The 26,003-nt window shown below is 40.2% G+C and overlaps 1 protein-coding gene and 1 long non-coding RNA gene across 3 annotated transcripts in view; one reads left to right on the forward strand and one right to left on the reverse strand.

Moving 5' to 3' along the window:
- Positions 1 to 18: 18 nt before the first annotated feature.
- Positions 19 to 11,237, reverse strand: CTSO (cathepsin O). Of its 2 annotated transcripts, XM_080385311.1 has the most exons (8): positions 10,887 to 11,229; positions 9,758 to 9,863; positions 8,486 to 8,619; positions 7,117 to 7,284; positions 5,494 to 5,615; positions 4,110 to 4,273; positions 3,558 to 3,650; positions 19 to 1,926 (listed from the first exon to the last, which is right to left on the reverse strand). In XM_080385311.1, exons 1-8 carry the CDS (start codon positions 11,148 to 11,150, stop codon positions 1,892 to 1,894), a joined length of 1,086 nt encoding a protein of 361 aa, XP_080241437.1. In that variant the 5' UTR covers positions 11,151 to 11,229; the 3' UTR covers positions 19 to 1,891. The 2 variants fall into 2 exon arrangements, with proteins under 2 accessions (XP_080241437.1, XP_080241438.1); XM_080385312.1 differs by lacking the exon at positions 7,117 to 7,284 and having other exon boundaries at positions 10,887 to 11,237.
- Positions 11,238 to 11,676: 439 nt separating this feature from the next.
- Positions 11,677 to 26,003, forward strand: part of LOC308062984 — a 47,793-nt gene continuing 33,466 nt past the window's right edge. Inside the window, exons 1-2 of the long non-coding RNA XR_013927782.1 lie at positions 11,677 to 12,604; positions 13,963 to 14,099. This is a non-coding gene — a long non-coding RNA (uncharacterized lncRNA). The remainder of the gene's footprint in view (positions 12,605 to 13,962; positions 14,100 to 26,003) is intronic.

Consider the following 26,003-nt stretch of genomic DNA (forward strand, 5'->3'; position numbering starts at 1 on the left):
ATGAAGTTCAAACAACAGTTTCATGGGCATTTAAAGTTTTTTTTATTCAAAATATCATTGAAATAAGGGTAAAATTGATATATAATAAAAGCGAGACAAATTTGTCTATACAATATCGATAAAGTTGTCTTCTTATTAGATTGACTTTTGGCTTTTTAAATGTTTCCCTTGGAAGGGACATACGCTGTAGGCCTTAACTTCTGGTGAGTTGTTCTGTATCTTAGCACTTTAGGTACTTACACCTGGGGTAGTACCACCTCAAAACCACTGGTGGGACATCTGTGTTTGATACTACTTTAATAACATTGTCCTTAGCAACGCCTATTAGGAATGTTGGCTATTGTTTTCCAGTTATGGAAGTGCACTATTTGTTGTTTGTAGACTGTTAAGGGAAGGCCATTCTACAGGAGACAGCAAAACTACAGAAGACTTCCTCTTTTGTTAATCTGCAGTAAATGCAATAAGTAGCAGAACCTGAAGTAGTGAGACCATTGCACTTGGTCTAAGTTTCATTTAAAATATTAACACTTAGAAGCAGGAGGACTAAAATGGCAATACTTACAATAGACAGTTATGACCATTCATTGCATTTGTCATAAAAAAAGATTATAACACAACGATCTGTTAACATGGTAGAGCTAATTTAGTGCAAAAATTGCAGAACTGTTTCAATACGTATCCTAGCAATGTTTCCTAAAAGAGTCAGGTAAAGCATTCCAGATGAAAGATTCAGAGCATTTTAGAATTACGTTTGGTTGTGAATTTCAGTTACATTTGCCTGCAAAGGCAGTTTTACAAGTCAGCAAATCTGGCACCCTTTTTCGATTCTCAGCAAGTCCCACCTATTAATTCAATTAATGTAGAGAAATTTAACCCTGACTCAGTTTGGAATATTCTTTAATTGCTGACTTTGTAAAGGTGGCAAATATATATTAACAAATTGCACCCTGACACTTTTTTTCTGTAATAAGGGAGGTTTTTAATTTCTGCTTTGCAACTGGCTTCACTGTTAGCCGTGAAGTAGAGAAGGCAGAAGGTACAGAACTGGTACAGCTCTCAGAGCACGGAAAAGCTGATTTGCAAACACATACATCCTGCCAGAAGACACAACATTAAATCACTAGAACTGCCTCCATATGCCTAAATACAGTTACTTCTTACTTTTCTACCCATCTAACAAATGAATGCAGAAGACACTGACATTCCAGGCACCTTCCAAAACGTGCTCTGAAAAGCTCTGAAGTTACATTTACCTAATAAAGGTCTAAAGACTAAAATTGAAGGACCGCAGCACTTCAGAGACACTGGCTGCTCAGGAAACATTTGACTAGGCGTTTCCCTCCTCTATTCTTCTAACTTTAGAGAAAAAGTAAGATTTAACAAAAAGGAGGCTGTGTCTGTCAGAGGTGCTAGAAAAGCCAAGTATCAAAGAATAACAGGAAGTATTTTCTTCCTACTGTCCAATAAAAGCAGACCTAATCATGATCCTTCTTATATTCAAAGCATTTCAATTATACACTGTCATTCTATTGATTATTGGATCCAAATTCCTTATCATCTGTCATCACTTCTTTTCTTGTCACATTTATTTTATGGAGTAGTATTCAACACCTGGATGGAGTTCACACTCACAGTTTCAGTCCATCTTTGTAACTTCTTTTTGCATACTCTGCAGTTGATTCTGAGTCTTCTTATTCCATGAGAGATTTGACGTGCAACACACATTCCAAATAAAAATACTTTAAAAAACTCCAGCCAGCCCGTCCCTGTATTGCCTAAAAGCAGGAATTGCCTTTACAGCAATTTCTTATCTCAGAAAATGTTGTTTTCAAGTAAATCTTCATATGCAGTGTGTGTCCAAACCATTATTGTGGTCTTTGGCCATTAAGTGTCAAACAAATACTGATGAAACTGTATCTGCTATACCTACAAATGAAATAATAATAATAAAAAAATTAATAAATACTGGAAGTGGAAACTTGCCAGAAATAAGTTTTCAGAATTCATATAATGCCATCTATGCCATGACAGTCGGTGAACTGCTGGGGGCAGGCAGGGAATCAGCTGCAGTCCTTTTATTTCTCCCTTGCCTGACACTGTTTATAGCTGAGATCAACTCTCCTCCTCCCTCCGCTTTCATGTTCAAAACTTTACATCCTTTCTGAGGACTCAGCATTGGTCCAATCTCGGCACTGAAAAGCCCTCTAAACTTTGATATCCTCTTCCTTTCTAATCACATGCATTAGCAATGTACAGACAATATGAAGCTATGCAGCTTTGAAAGCTCACCAAGAGACTAGAGATCACAAATCCTATTACACGACACATTTTTGTACATATATACAAACACAGAATGAACTAGGCTTTTATTCATGCTCAGTTCTTTTTGTACTGTACTCTTTCCAGCACTGAAAGCCAAGTCTGACAACAGCCTGGGAAGGTATCAAAGGGTGATGGCTCTTACACCCTCCAAAGTGGTGTCACAGCACCTATAAACCAGAAGACATCATCTATGGGGTAAAGAGAGAAACTACTGGCCTTTGCAGGATGTTCTTGGATGGCATGCTACAGAAAATGTGCAAGAGCCTGCTTTTTGAAAGATGAGATATTGAAAATAACACATCTGTTCTTCCTGACCACCTCTACAATTGAGTTGCTTTAATTAGCACTACTTCTAAACTTCTCTTTGCAAATAGTGTGTTTATACAACAACAGTCAGAACAAAAGTTTCAGCAACATGGAAAAGCTATGATGGGATACATTGTCCTGATCTTTACCGAGTGCAGGCAAATGCAGTATTATCTATTCTTATTTGCAGATGGCTTACATCATCTTAACACCTTTTACAATGACTGAGAGCTACTTTGAAACCTACGCGGAAGGAAAAGCCAACAGAAGACCTCCAGTGTTAATCTAACAGACAAAAATTCAATGGACACACACCACACTACCTGGTAGTCCGATCCCAGCAATTTGGCTCAGCAATCTTTGCTGGTAAACAGGAGCTTCACCTACCTTACCTCCATATCCAGCAATTTAGAAGACACTGGGTATTTAACACTACATAACCCCCTCAAACACCAAGAAAAATCTCATGCAAATGGTAAAGAGGGCAGGTGGAAGTAGCACTAAAAGTTATACCTCTGCCCTGCAAGAAAAGCCACAAGCAGGGTACACGATTCCCAAGCAGAGGCAGATCCACTTTCCAGATCGGTTTGTTTTACCTGTACTGAGGATAGCAACAGCACTAACCTCCAACCACGATACGTGACCGTGCGCTTTACAATGCTATCACCTCTATATGGTAAGGTACAATAGCGCTTTATTGGTTGTGCCGTATCCAGCTTTATCTTTGCATAGTTTTTTCAAGCATTCAAATATATGGCTTGGTTGAACCGGCAACCACTTTATTTACTGGACTCATCTAACCTCTTTTAAAACACAGCAATCCCTTGTATTTCCTCTCTCAGGATCCCACTAGATCACTTTAAGTACATGAAGAAACATATCCCAGCATGTGGCCTTTATCACTTGAAATATTTTTTTGTCAGACTTACCACAGATATTGTCGCCTATCTTAACACGAACATAGCCATCTATTCCCCATGTAGGCCCCCAAGAGTTCTGTACAATCCAGTAAGGGATGCTACCTGGAAGAGAAATTTTCATCAATGAGCGACCACCCAAGATTTGGGAAGCGTAAAAAACATCTAACATTCTACAGCGTTAATTACTATTTTAATATCTCGTCATTTCTGACAGTTTGACGATGTAGTACAGTGAAACCTACTGTTGTGCACACAGAGGACAGAGCTAATATTCCAGAGTTGAACAGACTGGATATATCCTCTGCTAGTGTAAAGAAACACAGATATGTTCTTGCCTTTACAAGGACATGAAGTCCCACAGAAGTGAAGGAGGCCAGACAAGAAGAGTTTTCCTCCTGCGATCAGGCTGCATTTCCAGAACCGATATGACACCAAACCAAACAGATTTTAACAGAACACCCAGTCCTGGATTTTAATAATTTGCCCTACAGGAGGCAAGTTGCAAATAAGAGAAGAAAGACAAAAAACTACTGATTTGAAGTTCAGTTGATGGAAACGCACCTGTTCTGTCAAAACCAGTGATAAGAACAGCGTGATTTGCTCTTCCACTGGAGCAGTGATATTGTATGATCCCACCAAGATAATCCTGCCAGCTAACTGCATCTACTGTTACTGCCAAAGGGCCCCAGTTAACAAGCATCCTCATCATTTCTTCTTCTTGACCGCTGTGAAAGAAGTGATTGATAATGCCTAGTTACTTAAGTACTTAAGCACACTAAAGCAATCTGAGAGGTGGTAATCTAAAATGAAATAATTAAACTGTTTCCTCTTGAGTTCTACACACCACATAACATACATCAATAAATACATATTTCATATAATACAATACAGTAACATAAATATAGGGCACAAAGACTATGGGAAAGGTGCAGATCCAAAGATATGATCCTATTGAAAAGAAGCAGGTTTCTGGGTAAAGTCAGTGGGCAATGGTGAGCACTACATACCTTTTATACAAATCACTCCTCTCGATTAAAAACAGCTTTGGACAAACCATTAGCCTGTATTATTACTTCCCACTCTTTTTTTCAAACATGCAGAAGTACCTCTTATACCTAATAATACACTAAAATACGTATCTCAAACATTACAAAACATAAGACATTACCACTATGGGATATCTACCATTAGCATCGTCATATGGTTTTACTTATGTAATATAATGGAACAGGAAATCTTTATCACTGCATGATATGTGCAATAACTGAATTTGGCAAATACAGACTGGCAAAGCTGTAATTGATTTTAGTTATTTATATCTGGCAGTAATTCAATTCCTAGTCAAAACTGTATTTCCTGTCTTTAAGTTCAGTATGCAGCTGTATTGTGCTAATAAAAATCAGAAACAAACTTTCTTGGTACAGAAACCTAAAAAGTTACCAGCTGTCTTTACAAAATTCAGTTGACAGCACTGTTTGTAAAGTTATGGACTGGAGGAGGATGCAGATGGGTATACAAATGAATGAATACTGAAATAACTGAATACTTCCTAACTTTTATCAACAAATTCCACTTACTATGGGTAGGATTTACCATTTCTGATACTTTAGCAGTGTAATGTTCACTTAGAATATATTAAAAATTTTAAGTGACTAAACGTTCCAGTTTAAACATAGCCAATGTAAAAGACATAATCTGAAGACACAGACTTAAGCTTTCTAGTTCAAATAGGCTTAATGATGACAGGGTTGAGCAGATTCATTGTGGCAAACCTTAACTCTCAAAAATGTTATGTGTTAATTCTTATCCAGTACACAGCTACACAACTGATGCAATCAACTTCATAACCTTTGGCCGGTCAATGCACTATTGGCTCTAGCTTATTTCACAGTTACTGAATGCAGAAGGAAAAGTACAGCAAATAAAAAGAATCAATAGCAGCTACCTGAAGTCATATGCAGCAAATCCCGTTATTGAAACTCCAAAATCTGAGTGACCAAAATAATGGCACAGTCCTGTCTGAGCTTTGAAAGTATATTCTGAATCTCTCACGAGTTTTACTTTTGTCTGCAAGAAGATAAATGAATGAGAATATAACACATTTGACTTTAACACTAAAAAGCTCAAAATACATTGAAAACGACCACAGAACTCACTCAAAAGTCAGTGTGCTCTGGGCAAGATTAGAAATAAGAATGTTATGCTGGGAAATACGGTATTTGCTATCTTTAGTTTCCTTGTTTGTGGAGAAAGCTTCAGAAGGGATTCACAAGTCTTAAAAAATGAATGAAATTTACAAGGTCTCTGGTTTAAACTAGCCTTATGAGCAATCTCATCAGTTTCAAGACACAGAGACTGCATTCATTTAATGAATGACTATTCTTTCCCTTCAAATGACACCCACACACAAAATTACCCTCTCCTTGGGACAGTTCAAGACTACAAGTATCCCAAGGACAGTTATATAAAATACTGAAATTAAGTCAAATTCTGTTATTGGCATCAAATCCTCACACGGGTATAAAACATATTATAACGGCTGCCACAGTTCCAAGTCCAGCTACAAAGCTATTGCATCAACATTTTATACTTTTCTTGTCTTCTGCAGCACAGTCTGTTTATGACAGTGTCTTCTCCAGTCCAATTCATTTGTAGCTCCTCTGTGGTCAAGCAAAAGCGAATTTTGCTTCAGATGAATCTAGATGAATATCCTCAGTCTTTCTTGAAATGCAAATTAAACAAGTATCTAGACTGTTATTAGCCACAGTTATATGACCCTTCAGCATAATTACAGTTTCTTAAAAGAAAAAAATAATTTCTTTTTAAAAACTTAAATAACTGTGGAATTCTTTTAATATTCCTATACTCAAACTGTTGTCCTAGAGTGCTTTTTAAAGATACTAAAATGTTTCTGCTGATGTATAGTAACGTACATTTTGCATTTTTCATGAATGCTAGCTACAACTAAAGTAGAAACTATGTCTGTGTTTTCATTGCTTTGGGTTGCGAGTGAAACAATGGTAAAAGCAGTGAATTTTATTCTGAGGTTCTCCACACTTGTGGCATGATTTTAGTGTTTGCAACAGGAACCACAGAAATTTGAAAGCAGAATTATCTTAACATCCCTCCTCTTCCCCAAATGCTGGTGGTTAAACTGGACACTTAAATCCACAAAACGACACATGGATAAATGGCTCCTCCTACACTGGCACTGTATGTCTCAGTTCTGATTTAATTCAGTGGCAATACTGTAGGTTTCAAGGAACGTTACTTTCAACCCCTATGGGTTGATTTGTTATTCACAAAAACATATATAGACCATAAAATTCCAATCAAATTTCAATTCTGCTTGAACTGCTTGACTCTAGGTTAAATAAATAAGCACACATACATACGCAAACACATGCATATGTGTATATATATATACCTGCACACCCATACATAAAAAAAAATAAAAAATAAAATCATACGACCTTACACTGCACTTTCCCCATCATTTTTTCCCAGTAAACAGGAATGGTAACAGGAAAGCTAAGAAAGGGTTTGAGATTTATGAAAAGTTTCAAACCTGGTTCAGCCAACTCAAAGCACTAACAGTGGATCCCCCGCTGCAGCCATAATTATTGTATGAACAGTCAATAACCTGCTGTATGCTGAGTTCTTCCAGGTTATTTCCTTTAATTGCATAGGCAGACTCTATACTACCCACAACGCTGAAAGCCCAGCAGCCTCCACACTGGTACAAAGAGAAAGTAAACGGGGGAAAAACAAAAGTCAGGTTTGATTTTGAAGCCTCATATGAAAAGGGAAAAAAAAAAAAAAAGTTGAAAGGGTCTTCTCTAATGCTCGTTTACTACATTTTTCTTGAACTTTGTTTTTAAGGCAATAATACAGAAATTTAAGCAGCCATTTAAAATGAACTGTTTCCCTCCCCCCACCCCCCACCCCCCGTACTTTCTGAAAGCTAGAACTGCATTATCGGTGTCGCATTTTAAGGATTCCTTCCAAATTAATTTTTGGCCTTTATGACAGCATCTGAAGATGCTTTTTGCTGTGAGATATTTATTTTCTTAAAGAAGGATTTGGTCTCAGGATTCAATAATTTTTAAACCGCATTAAACAGTAAGTTTTTGAAAAGGATGCACTTAAGGACAGTCTATAATGCTGCACAGTCTGAAGAATTCTTTAGAAATGTATTAGATGACAGTTTAAGAAACAGTAAACTGAAAATAAACATAAAACAAAATTCTTAAACAGAATCTATACTGCAGTTCTAGGCTCTTTAAACTGCGGCACTTAAAATAGGAAGCTGAATTTATTCCTAGGTAAGGTCCAGGTCACACTGTGTGAAGCACAGAAAGGAAAGTCACTGGGTATTTATCAGCTTGTTTGTTTCTTACCAGTGACCATAGTCACTTTGGGATAAACTGTAATCCTGTGGGGTCTGGTTATCTTCCTACCATGAATGCATCCCCCGAGGTGTTCAATGGTAAAGATGTAGGTGGTGACCAGCCACGGGCATTCAATCATGACAGAAAACAACAGCAAAGGATCTATACACATCCAGGTGAAACTGGGGGATGACGCCAGGTACTGAACTTAGCTCAGTCTCTTCAGGAAAACACAAAATACACATTGAGCAAAATATTTGCAGATTTAGTTAACTAGATCAAAAAAACGTATTGCACACCGTTTATAACTGTGTAATTTCTAAATGCACAACAGTTACACCTCATGCGTTTAAGTCTAATCCCATTTTGCATAAAATGTGATGTGACTTTGCATATGTTCAGCGGGCCATGCTTGTGCCAGCTCTCCAAGGAGTCTTGAGGCAGTGCTGGTCCCTTCCAAAACCCTCACTGTGCTCTGCAACTTACCTGCTGAAACTGCCTCTGAGCAGTGCTTGAGAATCACAAAAGGAAAACACCAGGACTTACTGTCTGCTGATTTCTCACTTCTGCAATGACTTTCTTATCCCTCCAGTCAAACTTCTTTGGCAAAGGTTTTTCCTCTCCCTTTGGCAATTTCACGTATCTGGGAAGTTTGCGAGGTATGCTTCTTAAGTAAATAGCTAAACAAAATACAAACATCTATAAATCTACTAAGAAAACCCCACAAACTACTGTTTTACTAGAAACCCAAGAGGAAACTTTGATCTGTAGTTACAATCATGAGATTACATCACATTCCCAAACACATAGAAAACTAATGTATTTCAAAATACTCATTGTACTCCAGAATGAATGTAAATATTCCTAGAGTTCTAGAAAGAACAGAAATATCTCAAGTAGGCAATGAATGTATGTACAAAGCATGAAGATTTACTAGCTGATCAATAACCATTCCATAAAACAAATCTTGTTTGAAATTTTTCTACATTTTACTTACTGAAAAATATGACTTTATTTTAGTCAAGCAAAAAGAGAAAAATAAGAGAATAACGTATAGATTCCGAAAGACAAGCAAATTGCTAGTTTTTCACTAAAAAAAGCTGCTTAATTATTTAAAATTTAAAAAGGTGCAAAATCCCTCAATGAATAGAATTAAGAGCAGACTTGAACAGCAAGAAGGGAAGACTAGGATAATTTACTTTGTAAAAAAAAATTGTGTCATATTGCTCCTGAAAGTCATGGCTATCCTAGTACAGCCAGGGACCTTAAAGCATTGTTTGGATTGTAGTCAGTTTCGTCTTGGGGGTGTACTTGAGAACCTTGTGTATTTTCCAGTTTTAAAACTGTTGCAAATGAAGAAGGCTTTAAGATCCTGTGAGAAGGAATAAGAAGAAAGGAAGGAGAAGGAATAGTGTATGTATTAAATCGCATTCAGGCTCTGGGCAATTCAACATTGCAAGACCAGAGAAACACAGGATCAGACTCCTAGAATCATTTAGGTTGGAAAAGATCCTTAAGATCATTGAGTCCAACCATGTGATGTCCTTATACTGAGGTGCCCAAAACTACAGACAGTATTTGAGGTGAGTGCAGTGCAGGGTGGGCCCATCCCTTCCTCAGCCGGCTAGCTGTGCTGGGCTTGGTGCACCCCAGGAAACGATTGCTGTATTCTTCCAAAGTACTTACAGTTTGGTGCCAGACATTGTAAACTAGCTTACTATCAGCACTGGGACAATCCATAAATGTGAAAGACACAAGGTTCTGGGTAAAAAAAAGAAAAATAAAAGAAAAGGCAATAGCAGCAGCCAGAAAATGTACCTTTGAACTCTTCAGGAAACAGGTGAGAAAACTGATTTATTCCATAGAAAGCAGTTGTATTATCTTTTGATGATGAATTCAGTAACCTAATTCTTTTAGCACTTTCCTGAAGGAAAAAGAAATATTAGTGGGCATTATTAACTTAGCAGTAGTGACAAAACCATAAGAGCAGAGAAATAAGAGGTTTGCACCAGTAAACATGAACCTGGGTAACAAGACAGCTGCTCCCCTCAGATCCACCGTGGATTCCCAGCAAACCAATATAAATGCCATTAGACAGATTTCAACTCCAAGAAAGACACCGAATAAGCATTTAATGTTAAGTGCACAGACAGTAAAAAAATGGTATGAGACAGCCGAACCAGCCAAGCCAAGAAGAAATTGTGTCCAAGCCATCTGATGGCCTCTTCCAGCAGCACAACAAACCTTGTGGTTCAGAGAGACTTATAAATCTTATGTGAGAGCGAACCCTGTATCGCTTCACCTCCTCATAAAGCAAAAGGGCAGTATAACGGCCTAGAGACATTTAAAAATTAACCTATAAGTTAGCAGGAATCCTAGATCTCTGGAAACCATGGGTTTGACCTACAAAAGCAAGACAATGGGACCCCCCCACCCCCCTCTGCTGCAGACAAAGTTCGACACGAAGCCTAAAGACGCTTAACGCCACTTTTTTACGCAGACTTCACCGCAGCGCTGAGCGAGTGCGTGCGGGCAGCACCGCCCGGGCCGCCCCGGGGGGAAAGGGGGGCACTGCCGGGGGCGGGGCCGCCCCGATCCCCTGCGAAACAGCCCCAGCGGCCACCGCCGAGCGGCCGGAGCCGGGGGCGCGGGAGGGCTGGGCCCGCCTCCGCCTCCGCCACCGCCGCGGCCCCAGGCTGCCACCTGGCGCCGGCGCGGGGAAGGGGCGGGGGGCAGCGGCCACCCCCGGGCGGCGGTTCAGGGGAAGCCCAGCGGGCAGGGCCGAGGAAAACGAAACTGCAACGGACGCCGGAGCGGGTGGCGGCGCTCCGGGGCTGTGCCGTGCCACCTTCCTCCGCCCGCCAGCCACCCGCTTAGCGGCGGCACCTCACACCCCTCCTCCTCCTCCGGCGGAGCCCGCAGTGTCCGCGCGGGCAGGGACACCTACCCGGAGGGCCGCCGCCGCTTCCTTCTCCCGGCCGCTTCCGTCCCACGGAGGGCGGCCCTGACTGCCGCCGCCCTCCTCCCCGGGCCGGGTGCCTGCCGGCGGCAGGAGGGCGCAGGTGCCGGCCCGCAGCAGGCAGCAAAGAAGCGCCAGCACCCTCAGGGGGAGGCGGGGGCCAGCGCCGCTCCCCGCCATGCCGCGCCGGGCAGCGAGAACCGCTCCCTGCCGGCTCCCCGGGCGGCGCCCCTCCCCTGACCGCCCTGTCATGGCGGGGTGGGGCCTCGGGGGCGCTTCCCCACCCGGCGCCTGTGGGCCGGGCTGCTGTCGTGGGGCAAAGGGGGCTGACGCCTCCTCTCCTCCCAGCCTGCGGCCAGAGGCAGCCCCCAGCCTCCCCCCGCAGCGGGTCTGGGGCAGGCGGGCGCGGGGTGCCGCGGCGCGAAATGGTGGCCGCCCGGCAGCGGCGCCTGTCGCGCCGCCTGCGAGGGCTGGTCGCGCTCCCGCCGGCGCTGGGGCCGGTGCTGCCCGCGGGCTCCCGCCGCCCGGCGTGCGGTGTGGCGCGGCGCGCGGGAAACCGTGCTGCGGGCGGGGCGCGGGGAGGCGCGCAGGGCAGCGGATGAGGCGGGAAGAGGCGCCGGGCGTTAACTCGTGGGTTAGAGGTTAACGGCAGGCCTTCACCGAGAGGGAAGCTGGTTGGTACCGGCAAACCAGGCAGCCAGCGGGAAGGGGAAGGCGCCCTGGCTGCTTTGGGGCGGCAGAAACAGAGCTTTAGCGAGGGGAGCATTGGTGGGGAGGGAAGGGCTACCCCGTGTTACACACCCAGTGCCCGCAGCCGCTGGTGCCCGGCGCGACTGGTTTGTGTTGCAGAAAAGATTTGAGGGAAACCTGTGTGGGCTTCGGGTGGCTCATGGTTTTCCTTACAGACCAGTCATCTGCAGGTACTCGAGCAAGCAGGTTAGTGCTTGGCGTTTAAAACTCCAGTGTCAGTTAACACAGTCCTTTTTGTTAATTTCCATCACCAGGTATTTTTACACAGTTAAGCAGAACGTTTCTTTAAACCCACTCTGTGTTTGGGTTGTCTCCGTTGCTTTTCTCCCGACCATCCCGTTACCACAGCGCGGTGCCCTGCCCTGTGGTGCTGGTAGCGATCCTCACAGCGCCGTGTTTGGAAAACACGAGGCTTCCCTTGTGCTGAAATTTTAAGTTACACTTGTGAAGTTTTTGTGCTGCCATTGTTGTGTTGTGTAACACCAAACTCGTGTTGGAGTATGGGCTTTGTAAAGGGTGAGGTGGAGGATTGTGCCAGTGTGTTCTTTTTGCAGCATTTTTATCTAATAATGTAAGTTTGAAAGAGAAACGATGCTGTATGAAACCCAGGAGATCCGTGTATCTGTAACTTGTAACAGTAGGTGCATACAGAGCTGGCAAGTAAAAGACAGGGGGTTAAACTGATGCCTGAGGTGGGTGGGAGGGTGGGTGAGGGCAGCCCCACTGGGTGACCTGCACACCTCGCTGCCCTGTCACCCCCCAGGCGCGCTGACTTCTGAGAACTGGATTTTTTGTTAGCATTCCTCTCTGGGATGGTAAGGCTGCCTGTTTTTTTGGGAGGTACAGGTAGCTTCAGCAATCTGAGTGCGTGACTGATGCCTGGCATCTCCCCGGTGGTGACTGGAGAAGGATTTGAATAACTTTAATCAGCAGCACTACAGAGTCTTCTGTGTTAGGTAAGCGTTTAACCCCTCTTCCCCCCTTCACATAAAATGGTGTTTTGCTCTTTTCTGTCACCAGGATGGCAAAAGTGTTCTGGTGTTGGCTGTCCTCATGCTGCATTTACTGTTTTTTAAAAAATTGAACAAATATAAAGCAATTTTACAAAAAAACCCTCACTTTTCTAAAATGAGACTACTGTACCAGAGCTGTTACCTGTCGGGGAAGGGAGAACAACCCTCAGTACTTTAGTTATGGGATGGCAACAGTTCTTTCCAGTCCACCCTGCTGATAATGGAGCATTGGTGTTTATTTGCAGAACACTTACCGTGCAGGTACATTTTCTTAATGATGGAAAGAAAAATGGATTATTCTGCTTTATAGCCTAGAGTTCTGTGTAGAGAAGGGAGAGTTTAACATACTGTCGTTACTGAGAAGTTGAGGCATTTTAAAGGCATTCATATGGTGGGATGTAGATTAACGATTGATCAATCATGGTAGTTCAGGCAGTATAAATGAAAGTTTATGATCTGATCCCACCCAATAGCTCATGTATAGGGTTGAACAAATGTGGGAATCATGATCCATCTCTACCTTTGCCTTCCCCCTCCTGTGGAATGACTGTTGGGGGACTGGCTGATCTGTCACCACTTTTGGTATGGGAGGGCTATTCATGGCTTTTAGCCAGAGTATGAAAGAGCTTGATAACAGGGCAGATTTTATTGGTTATCCTGATATGTTTTATCATTGTAAACCCAGCATTGCCATAAGAGATATTACTACAACTTATTACAAACTTGTATTGACATCATGAGGTCTAGGAGCAGTGTAGGGACTGGATAGGATTAAGACAATAACACAGGAAGTGAATGGTGAAACCTTTTAAAGGGTGGTCTGAACCTCAGCAGCCAAATCCTGAGGCAAAGTCCATCAAACTGTGACTCTGGGCACTGAGACCCTCAGGACAAGTGCAGGGCAGCGGCTGGTGGGAGTGTCAAAGGAAAGCTCAGTATGGGGACCACACCTTGGATGTACTGATCACAAGTAACAGGAGCCTTAGTGCAACTGTCACGTGATTTTATTCTGTACAGTATAGTATAATGGAACAGGAAAGAAGTTACTTTGCCAGTCAGCATAAGCAACTGAAATTAGCTTTGACAAAAAGTAAGTTTTGAAATAAAGTGTTTTTCCACCAGGCTAACATTATCAGCTTTCACTAAATACTAAAAGTATGCTAGCTTTGAAATCTATTGCTTGGAAATGATGATTATCTCCAACTGAATAAATTTTCTTATTTTGTTATATAGTAATTAAATGCTAAACCAGTCAACTTAGCTTTACTGGAAAAAAAGATACATTTTCTGTTATTTTTCAGTTATTATTCCATGGACTATGTCTCGTCCATAACCAGAGAAGCTGTTGTGCTTGGAGGAGCGATTTTATTTTTTATGCAGACTTCAAGAGTTACTTTTCCTGTGAAACACATGAGGGCAGCAGAGGACTTCTGGAAAGGTAGTTGCAAAACCATGCGGTTTTATTTGTTATTTTAATTAAAATAAATAAACAAACACCAAATAAACAAACAAAATATACCTATTTTTCCAAAATAGGAGGAAATATACCAGACTGATTTGCATTAAAAATTCTGTACAGCATAGCAAGAGGAAAAAGTGTGTTTCTTCTGGATTTGCCCTCTCTGCACTGTGTAGGTGGGCCAATTTATCTTGTTCAAGGGGAGAGTGTTAAAAAAGTCAGTGTCTCCTCTGATGACTGGCTCAGGGAGAATAGAAATGTAACAGACAGCAAAAGGTAGGCGACTGACAGCCAAAGTGTTTCAGAATGCTTTATTTTTCCACTGAACTACCATGCTATTAAAGCATTTCGTACTTGTCCTTAGATGAACACAATCCCACCAAAATGCATGGAGAGCTCTGTCTATAGGCACACAGTCCCTGTTCTCTTTTAAATTACTCCAGTGTAAATCTAGTTTTGCTTCATTAAGATAAAAGAAATTACACTGGTAAAAATATCAGAATCAGGCCTATAAAAAGGAATAGGGGGTAAAGGTTGTGGGGTTTTTTTTGACTGGTTGGTTGGTTTTTTTAAAGATTTTATTGATGTCGATTTGTATTGTTTCATTGACACAGGTAAGCCATACAGGTCACGCAAGACAGGTGATTAGAATCTTTTTATGCATGGGTACACTTTGTTTCTATTGCAAGATTTTTTTCAGAAGATCTGGTTTAGAATTTTATATTTTAAAACATTTATTTTTAAATATATTTTAATGGCATTTTACATATCTCTTTATTATTCTGGCTACTCATTAGAAGCACTTCATGAGTCCAAACGGTGCATACGAAAGGAAGAAGCAATAATGAATATATATTTAGGAATCTCTAAACTCATTGTAAAGTGTTTTTCTTTAAAAGAACCTATTCCTTTATTAAGAGGATTTGTTTCTCATCAAATGCAAAACACCCATTTCTCAAATTACTTGTAACTTATAGCAGTATAATTAGTGGGTGGATTTTCATAGTACTACAGGGTCAGAGTGAGAGAGCATCTTAATATTTAGTATACTGGCTTCCCCCCCCCAGTGATCTTTGCATAGCTGTGTGAAATAGTTAATTGACTCTTGTTAGGCAGCTTAGCTTCAGTGTCCTTTGGCCTCTATGTTATGTTTATATTTATTGTAGCAAACAATGGCAAAATAGAATAAATTAGTTCTGAGTTGAAGACAGGTCTTCCAAGGATGGGTACTGCTGCTGCTAAGGGCAGTAACGAGGTGTGCTAATGGACCTGTGGGGAGAGGGGATGCCTTTCACTTTGATAGGTATCTACATAACAGCAGTTTGGACTTCTGCCTTTTGCATGCATATACAATGTTTAACAAATAGAAAATAGGTCCCTTTGTGTAGTGTAGTCCTTGGTCTCAGAGAGAAATAATCTAAATCTGGCAGCAGGTGGAGCTGAGCGCCTTTTCTTAAAAAGTCTTGGGGGGAAAATTATTTCAGGCTAAGTCTAAGGATTGATTTATTTTAAGACCTTGCAGAGGTGTTGTTTGCTAATATAGTTGCACTGGTAACAATTATTAAAATGCAAGTGACAGTTGCAATCTGGGGATGCAATCTGGTCCTGTTTAAGCCAATGTGAGGGTAAGTAAGCGGTGTTTCTGTAGCTAGCATTCCAAAGTTGTCTTTTCTGAGCCCCGAGGTAGACTTTGAAGTTTGTGAGAAGCAGGGAAAATTACACATGGTAATAGTTGGGTTTGCAGGAGTAACCAAGCTGTGCAAGGAATTGCCTTAGCTAGATTGTGATAAACAACTGTGTTGACCATGAGGTCTCTCCTGGTAGAGCTATCTTTCTTTGCAAATGATGTAAGAACTGTAGGACCTGCTTCTTCAGACCTGACTCTTCTGTATCTCAGTTGAATATCCTGAACACCAGTAAGTCTCTAGCTCTTTATTTTTTTTTCTTCAGTCTTGTCAGTAGGAGATGAATTATGAATGAAGAAGGCTGGGAGTGGAGCTAATAATTCAAATCAAATGGTGAATCAAAATTTGAAAATGCAGAAAGATATGGTTAGGAGCAACATCCTTTCTGAGTGAGACTGAAGTAAAGAAGTCTTGACAGTTTTAGGGAGATGAGAATTGGCATTTAGAATGGTGGCCGTGCCATTTCTAATTTTCTGTCCTCATTGCCATTCCCAATTGCCAGTATGGATAATAACTTGACATTAAGTATTCTCAGCTGAGAGAAATTCTCAGATCCAGGTCTTTCAAATCTTACTTTCCTGTTAACTTTTTTTCTTTTAGAGATTTAATTATCCCTAGAAAGTGGGGTAAGTGGTCAGCTTTTCAGGAAGAAATTCAGGATCTATTGGGTGCAGCCTGGTTTAAGGGCACAAGCATTGATAAACTTAGATTCACTTTAGTTGTTCCTGTTTCTTCTATCAAATGGTTTTGACCATAATGGGAGGTGGACAAAGTGTTTGTAAGTACAATTAATATTGTTTTGCAGAATCCACTTTACAAATTTCTGTAAAACCTCTAGTTAATTTGTTTGTACATCCTTCGTTAATTACTTCGTGAATTCATCAGTGACTCTGTTGGTAGAAGGACTTGCCAAATTTAAGTAAAATGAGAAACAAAGAAGAAAGTACCATTCAGGAATAATCCAGGTATTTATATCCTAAATAGAGTTTTGCACTACTTTTTGGAGGATGTAGTTACTGACTTTCTCCAGTGTTTTATATATATGTATATATATATATAAACTCACAACTGCTGTTGAATCTAGCCCAACCCTATATTCTCTGTGTTCTGTATACGATGCCTTCCACTTCTGTTTTACTGTGGAACTTAAAAGGACTGATTTTTCCAATCACATTGATGAAAATCAGTTGTGACTATTACTGCTATGATTATACCACTATTGAAATTATACCTTGTCCCTGTTGTGTTCTATATCCATAGATTTCCAGTGCTTTTTGTGGGAAGGTCAGCAGTGTAAAACCAAGGTCAGATTTGCACCTCAGGCATGAGGTCTGTGTTCATGACTAACCTGTACACAGAAATAGGAGGTCTGTTTTGCATCAGCAGCTGACTTCAGTCTAGCTCAGATTTTGTTGTTAATGTGCCACATGCTGTTAAGGTGGGGCAGAAAGTAAAGTCATTGCAAGAAGAAATACTGTTTTTATTGTGTTGAAGTTTTGGTGGAAGGTTAATTATTTTTTTTTTTTTTGGTTTTGTGTTGGGTTTTTTTTTTGTTGCTTTAGGTATTGTTCTAACAGCAAGCTTTTATGCAAGAGGAGTGACTTTCCTGTATTCCCCACTGCTGCTTGTGTGCAATTCACCCCTGTGTTGTCACCATTTCCGTACGTGCTGCTGAAGGTGCTAAGCTTTTCTGAAGTCTTACAGCTTTTATAAACTAGGAGGGTAGGACCCAGCTGCCTGTTGTGAATGGGAGGATTAGTATGCAGGAAAACAGATTTGGGGAAAAAATGAGGACTAGGACTGTGCCCTTGTCTTCCTCTTTTGTTACTATAGGGAGCATGTAACCTGCCATGGTTGTCATCTTCAGCCAGCATCTACAGCCAGTGCATCAGTGCTATGTCATTGTCCTGGTATTTTAGTCCTCAGATCCTGAGTGGTACTGCAAACACACCTAGGGAATTCCTATCTTTGTCTCATTTCAGTTTGCCTATCTATGCAGTGTTTTTAACTCAAAGAGCAATGCTTGAGCTATTACATTTTTGATCATTTTACTTCTGTCCATTTTAAACTTTATTGTGTTATTCTAGTATCTGTTTGCTTGTTGGCTTTTTTCTTGATAATGAAACCTTCTGCAGGTGTCGGTTAGGATGTGTATGTGCATTTGTATATGCAAACATGATCAAACAGTAAATACTAATAAGTATTGAATACTTACAAATATTTTAAGTTAAAATAGAATGTGTTTCAAAGCATGGAGCTGCTAGCAAAGATATGCGCTGAATATTTATAAGGGACATGTTGGAAAAGTTCACTTGCTGAAGGACAAGGAAATGAACTGGATGACAGATAAGGATCCTTGACTTTTATTTCTGTGACTCCATGATTGTTTTTCCATTCTAATCCCTTCCTTATTCTGGGCTATTTGCTGTTCAGTTGTAAGAACTGATTTTGCTATTTGGGAAGAAAAAAGTGCAGTAGGAATGCATCATATACAGTTATTATGCTTATTAAAAATCTGGAGCCAAGAAAGAGGCAAAAATGCTTTTATTATGCAGAAAGACAAAATACTTTAGGGTTCATATAGGTTTCCTTTTACAAAAATTAATCATTTTATGAATCAGAATTTGAGCATATTTGGAAGTTGGGGATCATAGGAAAATTAAGTGTCAGTTAAGCAAATCAGTGCTGGGCTTATAGTTGTTTATGTAATTTTTGGACTTGGAATGTTATTTTAACAGTCAACATTTATTTGAAATTATGTTAAATTAAGCTGATTCTTTTCTTAAGACTATAAACAAAAGTATCATTCCACTACTATTCTCTGGGCCCAGCGGTGGGTTTAGATAGTGTCAAGCAGGGGGAGCCCCATTTAAGCGAGTGTGGAATTATACTGGTGCAAAATTAATGCCATGGTGAGCACAGTTGAGCCTTGTATATTTATCTTGGTTATGGACCTTGAACTTTTATCTACAGCTTGTCAGGGGGAAGAGAAAAATCCTGTTACAGCTTCTAGTTTTCCTCTTATAAACCAATAGTGTCAGCCTCCTGTGTAAGACCATACATGGCAGTGCAAGTGGAGTTTCCCAGACGACTTAATTATGTTGTTTTGAAAAATTTAGATGATGTCAGGAACTGTTGCACAAAGAAACAGTGTTTCCTTAATTGCTCAAGTATTTATTGTATTGGGGGTAATTTAAAACATGACAGATTACTTTTAGCTTTTTAATCCTAGTTTTAAAAGGATACTTCCAAGTCTGGCTTATTCTGTTTCATGAGGATACTGCACTGCTTTTCTAATGTTCCCGGGAAGTAGAAGCTTTATTGGTCGTATTTTTATAAAGCAGTTTCTTAATAATGCGCTTAAGATTCCCTGGTCTATACCTCGTAACTTCTCAGATGTAGCTGAGCACAAAGGAGAACTGGAGAGGGAATTTCTTTTGAAAATCCTGATCATGGCAAGTGTTACATGTTACTTTCTAAGAAGGAAAATTTTCATGTGTCTCAACTTTTCCTTGGGAGATTGAGAGTTTGTTCAATTTGAAGCCCTTTATCCTAGAGATCATTGAAAATATCATTCTTTATATAGTACTCAAGAAGTACATTCTGCTTTTAAAAACAGCATTTGACATTTTAATTTTTGTCTTAATTTTTTTCTAATGCATTTTAATTACCAGGCTAGCCATGTACACAGCATTTGTTGCCATAGCCGAGTATCTGAAGAGTGTAAAACTACAATGTGGTAGAATTTGAGGGAAACTAATCCTTACTTATTAGATGTGAGAGATTTAATGACTATGTCTCAGTGAAAATTAACAACATTGCTGCAACATATTTTTAAATTACTTTTGTTAAATAGGTTGAGGTAATTCTTAAGGGAACATATTGTCTGAAGAAATAAATATGTATGTAGATGATGCTCAAGCTAAAACTGTGAAAGCTATGTTGTATCTCTTTAAATTTAAACCTGTCAATATTGTCTAGGTGTGTGTACAAAGTTATTGGTATGTCTGGGTTGTAATACTATTGGTGAAATGTAGCATCTTAACTAGGTTTTTTGTGTGCTTGTGTAGTCGCTACTGGCGAGTTTAGGCATGATACTCGTGGACAGACGTGAATGTGTGAGATAGGTACACGCTCTGACTTCTCTGACAGAGAAGCAACTAGTTCTGCTTATTGTTTGTGATGGACTGCTGTTTTCTCTGGAGTAGAGCACGGCTCTTTATTGACAGGTTACCATGTATGGATGCATAGCATTTTTATTTTGAGGTTGAGATGCTTATTTTTCCTTTTAACTTGAACAGAATTTGTCTCTGGGGTGGCTAAAGGAGTTGTAACCTTGCTACCAGGCTAGAGCCAACACCAGATGTACTGCTGCTTTTGGTTGATGGTGAACATGTTGCAACAATTTTAATGTTTTCTATGCTTGAAACACAGTTTGTCTCATGGAGTTATTCATGCTCAAGAATTTTGAGATGACTGAAAACTTAGTGAAATTCAGTGATGTATAGTTTGAGCTGAGGAGAATCGAGGATGTGTTTAGAATATGATTCTTAAACTGATGTACTTCACTTTGATGATCAGAAGAGGAATTTTTTCAGCCAACACCACCATTTATTCCCAGCCAAAATGAATGCAAAGAGAGTATATACTGCTACCAAATTAGATTTCACATTTGTTGACTGCAGAAGTAAATGAGCAGTAACGAGTGCTTAGTAGTTTGTTATTATGGACCTTTGTGGTCCAGCATTAGGAGGAATATGCATTACCTGAAACATGGTCTGTATTTAAAGCGCAAACTGGCTGGCCCTAGCAATTAAATAGCTATTTTATTTATTCAAAAAGCTATGTTATTTGCCTTAACAATTTATTGTAATTTGGAGCCAATGTTACGGTAAAATGTGTGCAATTAAAATGGAAACTAACTGTTGGGGCACAAGGTGCTTACTTAAGCCCAGTTTCAGAGCTTTCAGGAACTCGTTTTCCCCAGCAGGCCTGCCAGATTACACTCTGCCCTTGCTAATTACACAGGCATAGTCTGCCTTAAACAGTGCTGGGTGTGGGTCAGTGCTGCATTTGAATTACTGGCAGATTTCTTCTTTCTTTATAAAGAGGGGTACATTTAGCTGGACCCTGCAACCACAGTGCCCTAGCTATAACCTGTGAACTCCTCTTTGCCATGTGGTAGGCGGGTTATGAAGCAAAAATAATATGCTTATCAAAAGGTGAGGTGTGCACTTTTCTTTAAGGTTGGTCTCACAGCTGTAGAACTTTATTCAAAGATCCTTGATTTTAAATCTGTGTAGATTTGGGTTAATTTTGCTCTTTTGTTTTACCTTTATTCAAGGGAATTTAATAATTCTCATTCTTCTGTTCTGAGTGGGATTCTGTGTAGTCAAAGGTATTCTCTGGGTCATGCAGCTGGTGGGGGGCAACAGAGGTAGCCAGCTTGGGCAGGGAGGCAATGTGAGGAAGCACGGCCAGGGAAACGGCCACAGAGTCGTGATTCCCGGTAGGCTCGGCGTGGCTGTTTGTCCAGTGCACTGCAGGAAAGCAAGTGGACCTGTTAGCATGGGGTGAATTTATCCCTTTTTATGCATCAAGAAATACTTTTTTGATGGATCCAAATGCTCTGAAGGGAGAGAGATTTCTGAGGCTATGGCCCTTTCAAGAGTCCCAGTTAAATTCCACAGCAGCCAGGGCTGACTGCAGGCTTGGCAGCCACCTGTGGGAGCAGCTAGTACAGCCATCCTCTACTCAAGAGGTATCAGGTGAAACGCAGATGAAAATGGAGATGTTCATTATTTTGTTTGGACTTTGAAACAAATGGCCGATACTTTCTCATGTTCCTAATAGATTTTTCATTTTTAGTGTTGACCCTTTTAAGGTCTGCAAAGTTAAGACAAGCTTAATACCATCTCTCTTGAAAGCAAAGTATGCAATGCAATGTGCTATGTTTTCCTTGGTAATTAGAAGAATATCCCATTAGTCTGTAGTGTTTTGATTACCTTTTTTTCTAATCATCTTGGAAAGGAAAGGTGTTTTTTTTTTTCCCAATGTCTTGCAAATCAAATATGAAGGCAAAGATCAGCATCTGGTCTGTTTGCTATAAATTGAAGCATACATCTTTCTTAAAGTGTGATACAGTGTCTAACCAGGATAGGAAGAGCTACTGCAGCATGGAAACTTGATAAGTCATTGGTAAGTCACACACCCCTCTGGCTTGCCTGGTTAGACTTCCTTAAATTCATTAAAAAACCCTTAAGTGGGTTTTATTCTCTGACTGCTTCTTTCTTGGTTAATCCTGCCGTGTTTGAATTACTACCTCTGAGGACTAGGAAGAGAGTCTAACAAGATGATAAAAATCTAAAAATGTCTCCATTGCTTGCCAAGTGAAATATTCCTACAAATGCATTTGGTTCATTGAAGCATCAAAGTACAGACTGTTGAAGTAGTTTCTTTAATTGTAAAGAAGAACGATAAAATGGTTTGAATACAAGCTTAGCACTTGAATACTGATTTTTCATCAGAGATGACTCAAATTTTGACTTGCAACTTAGTTCTTGCCAGTTCGATTTGATTCTTGTAACTGTTTTGAAAATGAAAATGTCAGGGCAGCAACTGTATCACTAACCAAAACATGGTACTAAATTGGGTGTTCAGTGGACTTCACTGAGCAGTCTTCTGTTTTACTAGTAGGAACAAAATCTTTAAGTTAAGCAGTCCCACTAAGTTGGGAAAGAAATAATTGAAAAGGATGATTAATTTCTGATTTCTTTTCACTTTCATTTGAAATAAATTACTGTGGGGGCAATTAAGAAATTCTTCCCATGTAGTAAGTTAACTTGATTAATTGTGGTGGTCCAGAAATGACTTAGATTTATTTTTGGGTAAGTATGGTCTATCAAATTAACATTAGTAATATGTTTTCTAACAGCCTTTGAATAAACAAAGAAGCCTCACTGGCACTGGTTTTATAAATGCTGTTTGTAAGTGATTTATCTTCACCTCGCTCTTTGAGGGTTTTGTCCAAGAATTAAGTGCACCTTCTACCTCTTATTATTTCAAGAAGGAGAACAATTAATATATATGAGTCGGTGAGTTATGGACAAAAAACGTTCCTTTGCTGAATAGTTTTAATCTGATTAAAAGCTACTTAATGAACTATTTATAATATTTCAGTTACCGCTTTTGAAAGTACTGTGAGCAATTTTACTTTTCTGCACTGCAAATACTTACCAATAGTCCTGTGGTGTGATAAAATCCCATAGAGGGGTATAAAGCGTTGCAATAGCTTCATTGTGTTAAAGAGTTAATTTGAAGGAGAGAGTCACAAGATTTTGTTTATGTATGATCGTTTAAGGAGGACATTAGAGTGGGGACTGGATAACAAAATTTGACCTTAAAGAGTCTTCGTACATAGCTGTTTGAGTGGAACTTTTGAAAATCATGATTTAAAGCCTGTGAAAAACCTTTATCTCTTTATCATCCATTTCTAGTCCTGAGGACTTTTACATCTTTTCTAAACACAAAGACTAACAAATGATTTACTGTGGAATTGATTTACCATAGACTAATGGAACTATAAACCAAAAAGGATCAAAAGTAAAGTTCTTAGAAGAGAACTTGAACAGTATATAATTTCATCAACTGTCGGCTAACTCTCATTATCCAGTAGCTGAAGGTGCCCGGCTGATAACATAGTATCTTGGGTAGTATGGAGGCGTTAGGTATATATTCCTTCTGTGAGCAAGAAGTTCTCCAGAAAAAAAGTGCCACAGGAGAAAGCAGTGCAGAGATGCTGTCGTTCCCCAGGGATGCTCTTGCTTCTGACCAATCCGTGCCAGCTTGTACTGGCCCCATGATACTCCTTTCCCAATCTAAACTAGCGATAGAGGACTTAATAAAATAATTAATAAAATAGTATCTAGTCATAGAAGAAACATTTTTTTGAGTGGAAAAAAGTTTGAAGATACAGGAGTGGCATATGCATATGTATGTAATTAACACAGTACAGTCTTAAACACAAATGACAATTTTTTATTATAGAATGTATACCTACTTTATACACATAATTATAATTGCCTGAAGTTATAAGCTTGAATTACAGTAATTTCACCTGAGGTGCATGTTCATCACAAAAAAGGCCTTTTATAGAATTGAAATACAGCAATTGAGATGTTTTTAGCAGTATTTTACAAATTGCTTCACACTCATTTGTGAGGGAATATATGTTAGTTAAAATTTATTCAGGTTTATTTATTATAACAGGTTTCTCCCTCCTCCTGCCCCCTGAGATGCTGGGGGGGGGGGGTGGTGGTGGGTGTGTTGTGGTTTAACCCCGCCGGCAGCCAAGCCCCACACAGCCGCTCACTCACTGCCCCCACAGTGGGATGGGGGAAAGGGTAACAGTGAGATGACTCATGGGCTGAGGTAAAGACAGTTTAAAATGTAAAGCAAAAGCCACATGTGCAGGCAAAGCAGAACAAGGAATTCATTAGCTGCTTCCCGTCAGCAGGCAGGTGGTCAGCCATCTGCAGGACAGAGGGCTCCATCTCACGGAACGGTTACTAATGCCACTGTCCCCTGCTTGCTTCCTTCTTCCCCCATCTTACATATACTGAGAATGACATCATACGGTATGGAATATCCCTTTGGCTAGTCCAGGTCAGCTGCCCTGGCTGTGTCCCCTCCCAGTGTCCCATGTCCCCTCCAGGTGTCCCATGCCCCTCCAGCCCTCCCGCTGGCAGGGCCTGAGAAATGAAAAGTCCTTGACTTGGTATAAACATCACCCAGCAACAACTAAAAACATCCATGTGCAATCAACATAGTTCTCACACCAAATCCAAAGCACAGCCGTGCATCATTTACTGAGAAGAAAATTAACTATCCCAGTTGAAACCAGAACGTGGTGGGAATTACCTGCGTTTTCTCAGTTGCAGTTACCAAGACAGAGAGTCAGTACTCACTGATTTAATGCCAAAAGAACTACTCAATGTGAAAGTATTTGCGAGGGTGCATGGCTTTTTCTTGCATCATATTTTAATCTGTCAAACCCTGTGGGTCTGTGGAAATGATAATGAGTTCTTAGAGATCTTGCAGTGCAGCACAGTTGAGCAACATGCTAAAAATGTGAGCAAAAATTTTACTGTAAAAATCTGTGGCTAGAATATGAAATCACGGCTAACTTCACCAAAATTTATGGGTGTAGAGGTGATATGAACTTTCAAGATCTGCTCTTCTGGAAACTGTTTTAAATATATCTCCTAGCAAGAGCCAAACAGGCTCTTTGTATGCAACAGGAGGTTGGGTGCAAAATACATCAATAGAAGGTATCAAGAAGAATAAACTGCAGAAGGGTGGCATGTATTTGTCCTTAAATTGTCAAGGATTAATTTAAACCTTAATCTTATAGCATATGACTTTGGAAAGTTCTAGTACTAGACACTACACACTAGAAGTAGTGTCTAGTACGATGTATGCCCAACTCATGCAGTAGCAGGGCTGGAAGTGGTATTCTGCTGGTGCATAATACTATGTGTGGAATAGAGGTGCTCATTAAAATGATTTCTGTGTAACTGTTTGGCCAGTGAGTCAGTGGATTCAAATATAACTTAATACCAGGGAATAATGCTATGATATCTTAATCTTATTTTCCAGTACTTTTTCTTCCATGATAACGCACTGCACCATGTAAGAATGCAGCAGTTTAAAGGGTGGTTCCAATGGGTAGCTGTTGAAAAGTCAACAAAAAGGTTTTATTATATTTGTGCTGTTACCTGTTAGCTTTCCTGAACACAGTTAACCTACCTGGAGGGCTACAGCAGGTGGGGTACTGTATGTTACCTAGTCCTTTTTCCCCATTTAACTCAATGTTCATGTTCAAACTAGAAGGCATTTTCAGGCTAGCAGTAATTAAATGATGGAAGCACCTGTTTTGTGGAGGATTTTTTGTACTCTAGCAAGACTGAGAATAAAATTGCTAACCCTTTCTGGCTGATATGACTTGAACTTGCTTATAGGAAAGTTAAAAAAAACGCTTGTACTGACAGTCGGTGAATCACGTTTGATTGTTTTCAGTATTCTACCTCTATGGAGCAAAAACTTAATTTTTCACAAATTTCTCTGTTAAAACAGAGAGCCTTGCTTGATCAGCCCGGAGGAGGGGAAGTCAACCACCAAACTAAACCCCCAAGACTTT

Source organism: Falco punctatus (assembly GCF_963210335.1).
Source record: "Falco punctatus genome assembly, chromosome: 1".
Taxonomy (NCBI): domain Eukaryota; kingdom Metazoa; phylum Chordata; class Aves; order Falconiformes; family Falconidae; genus Falco; species Falco punctatus.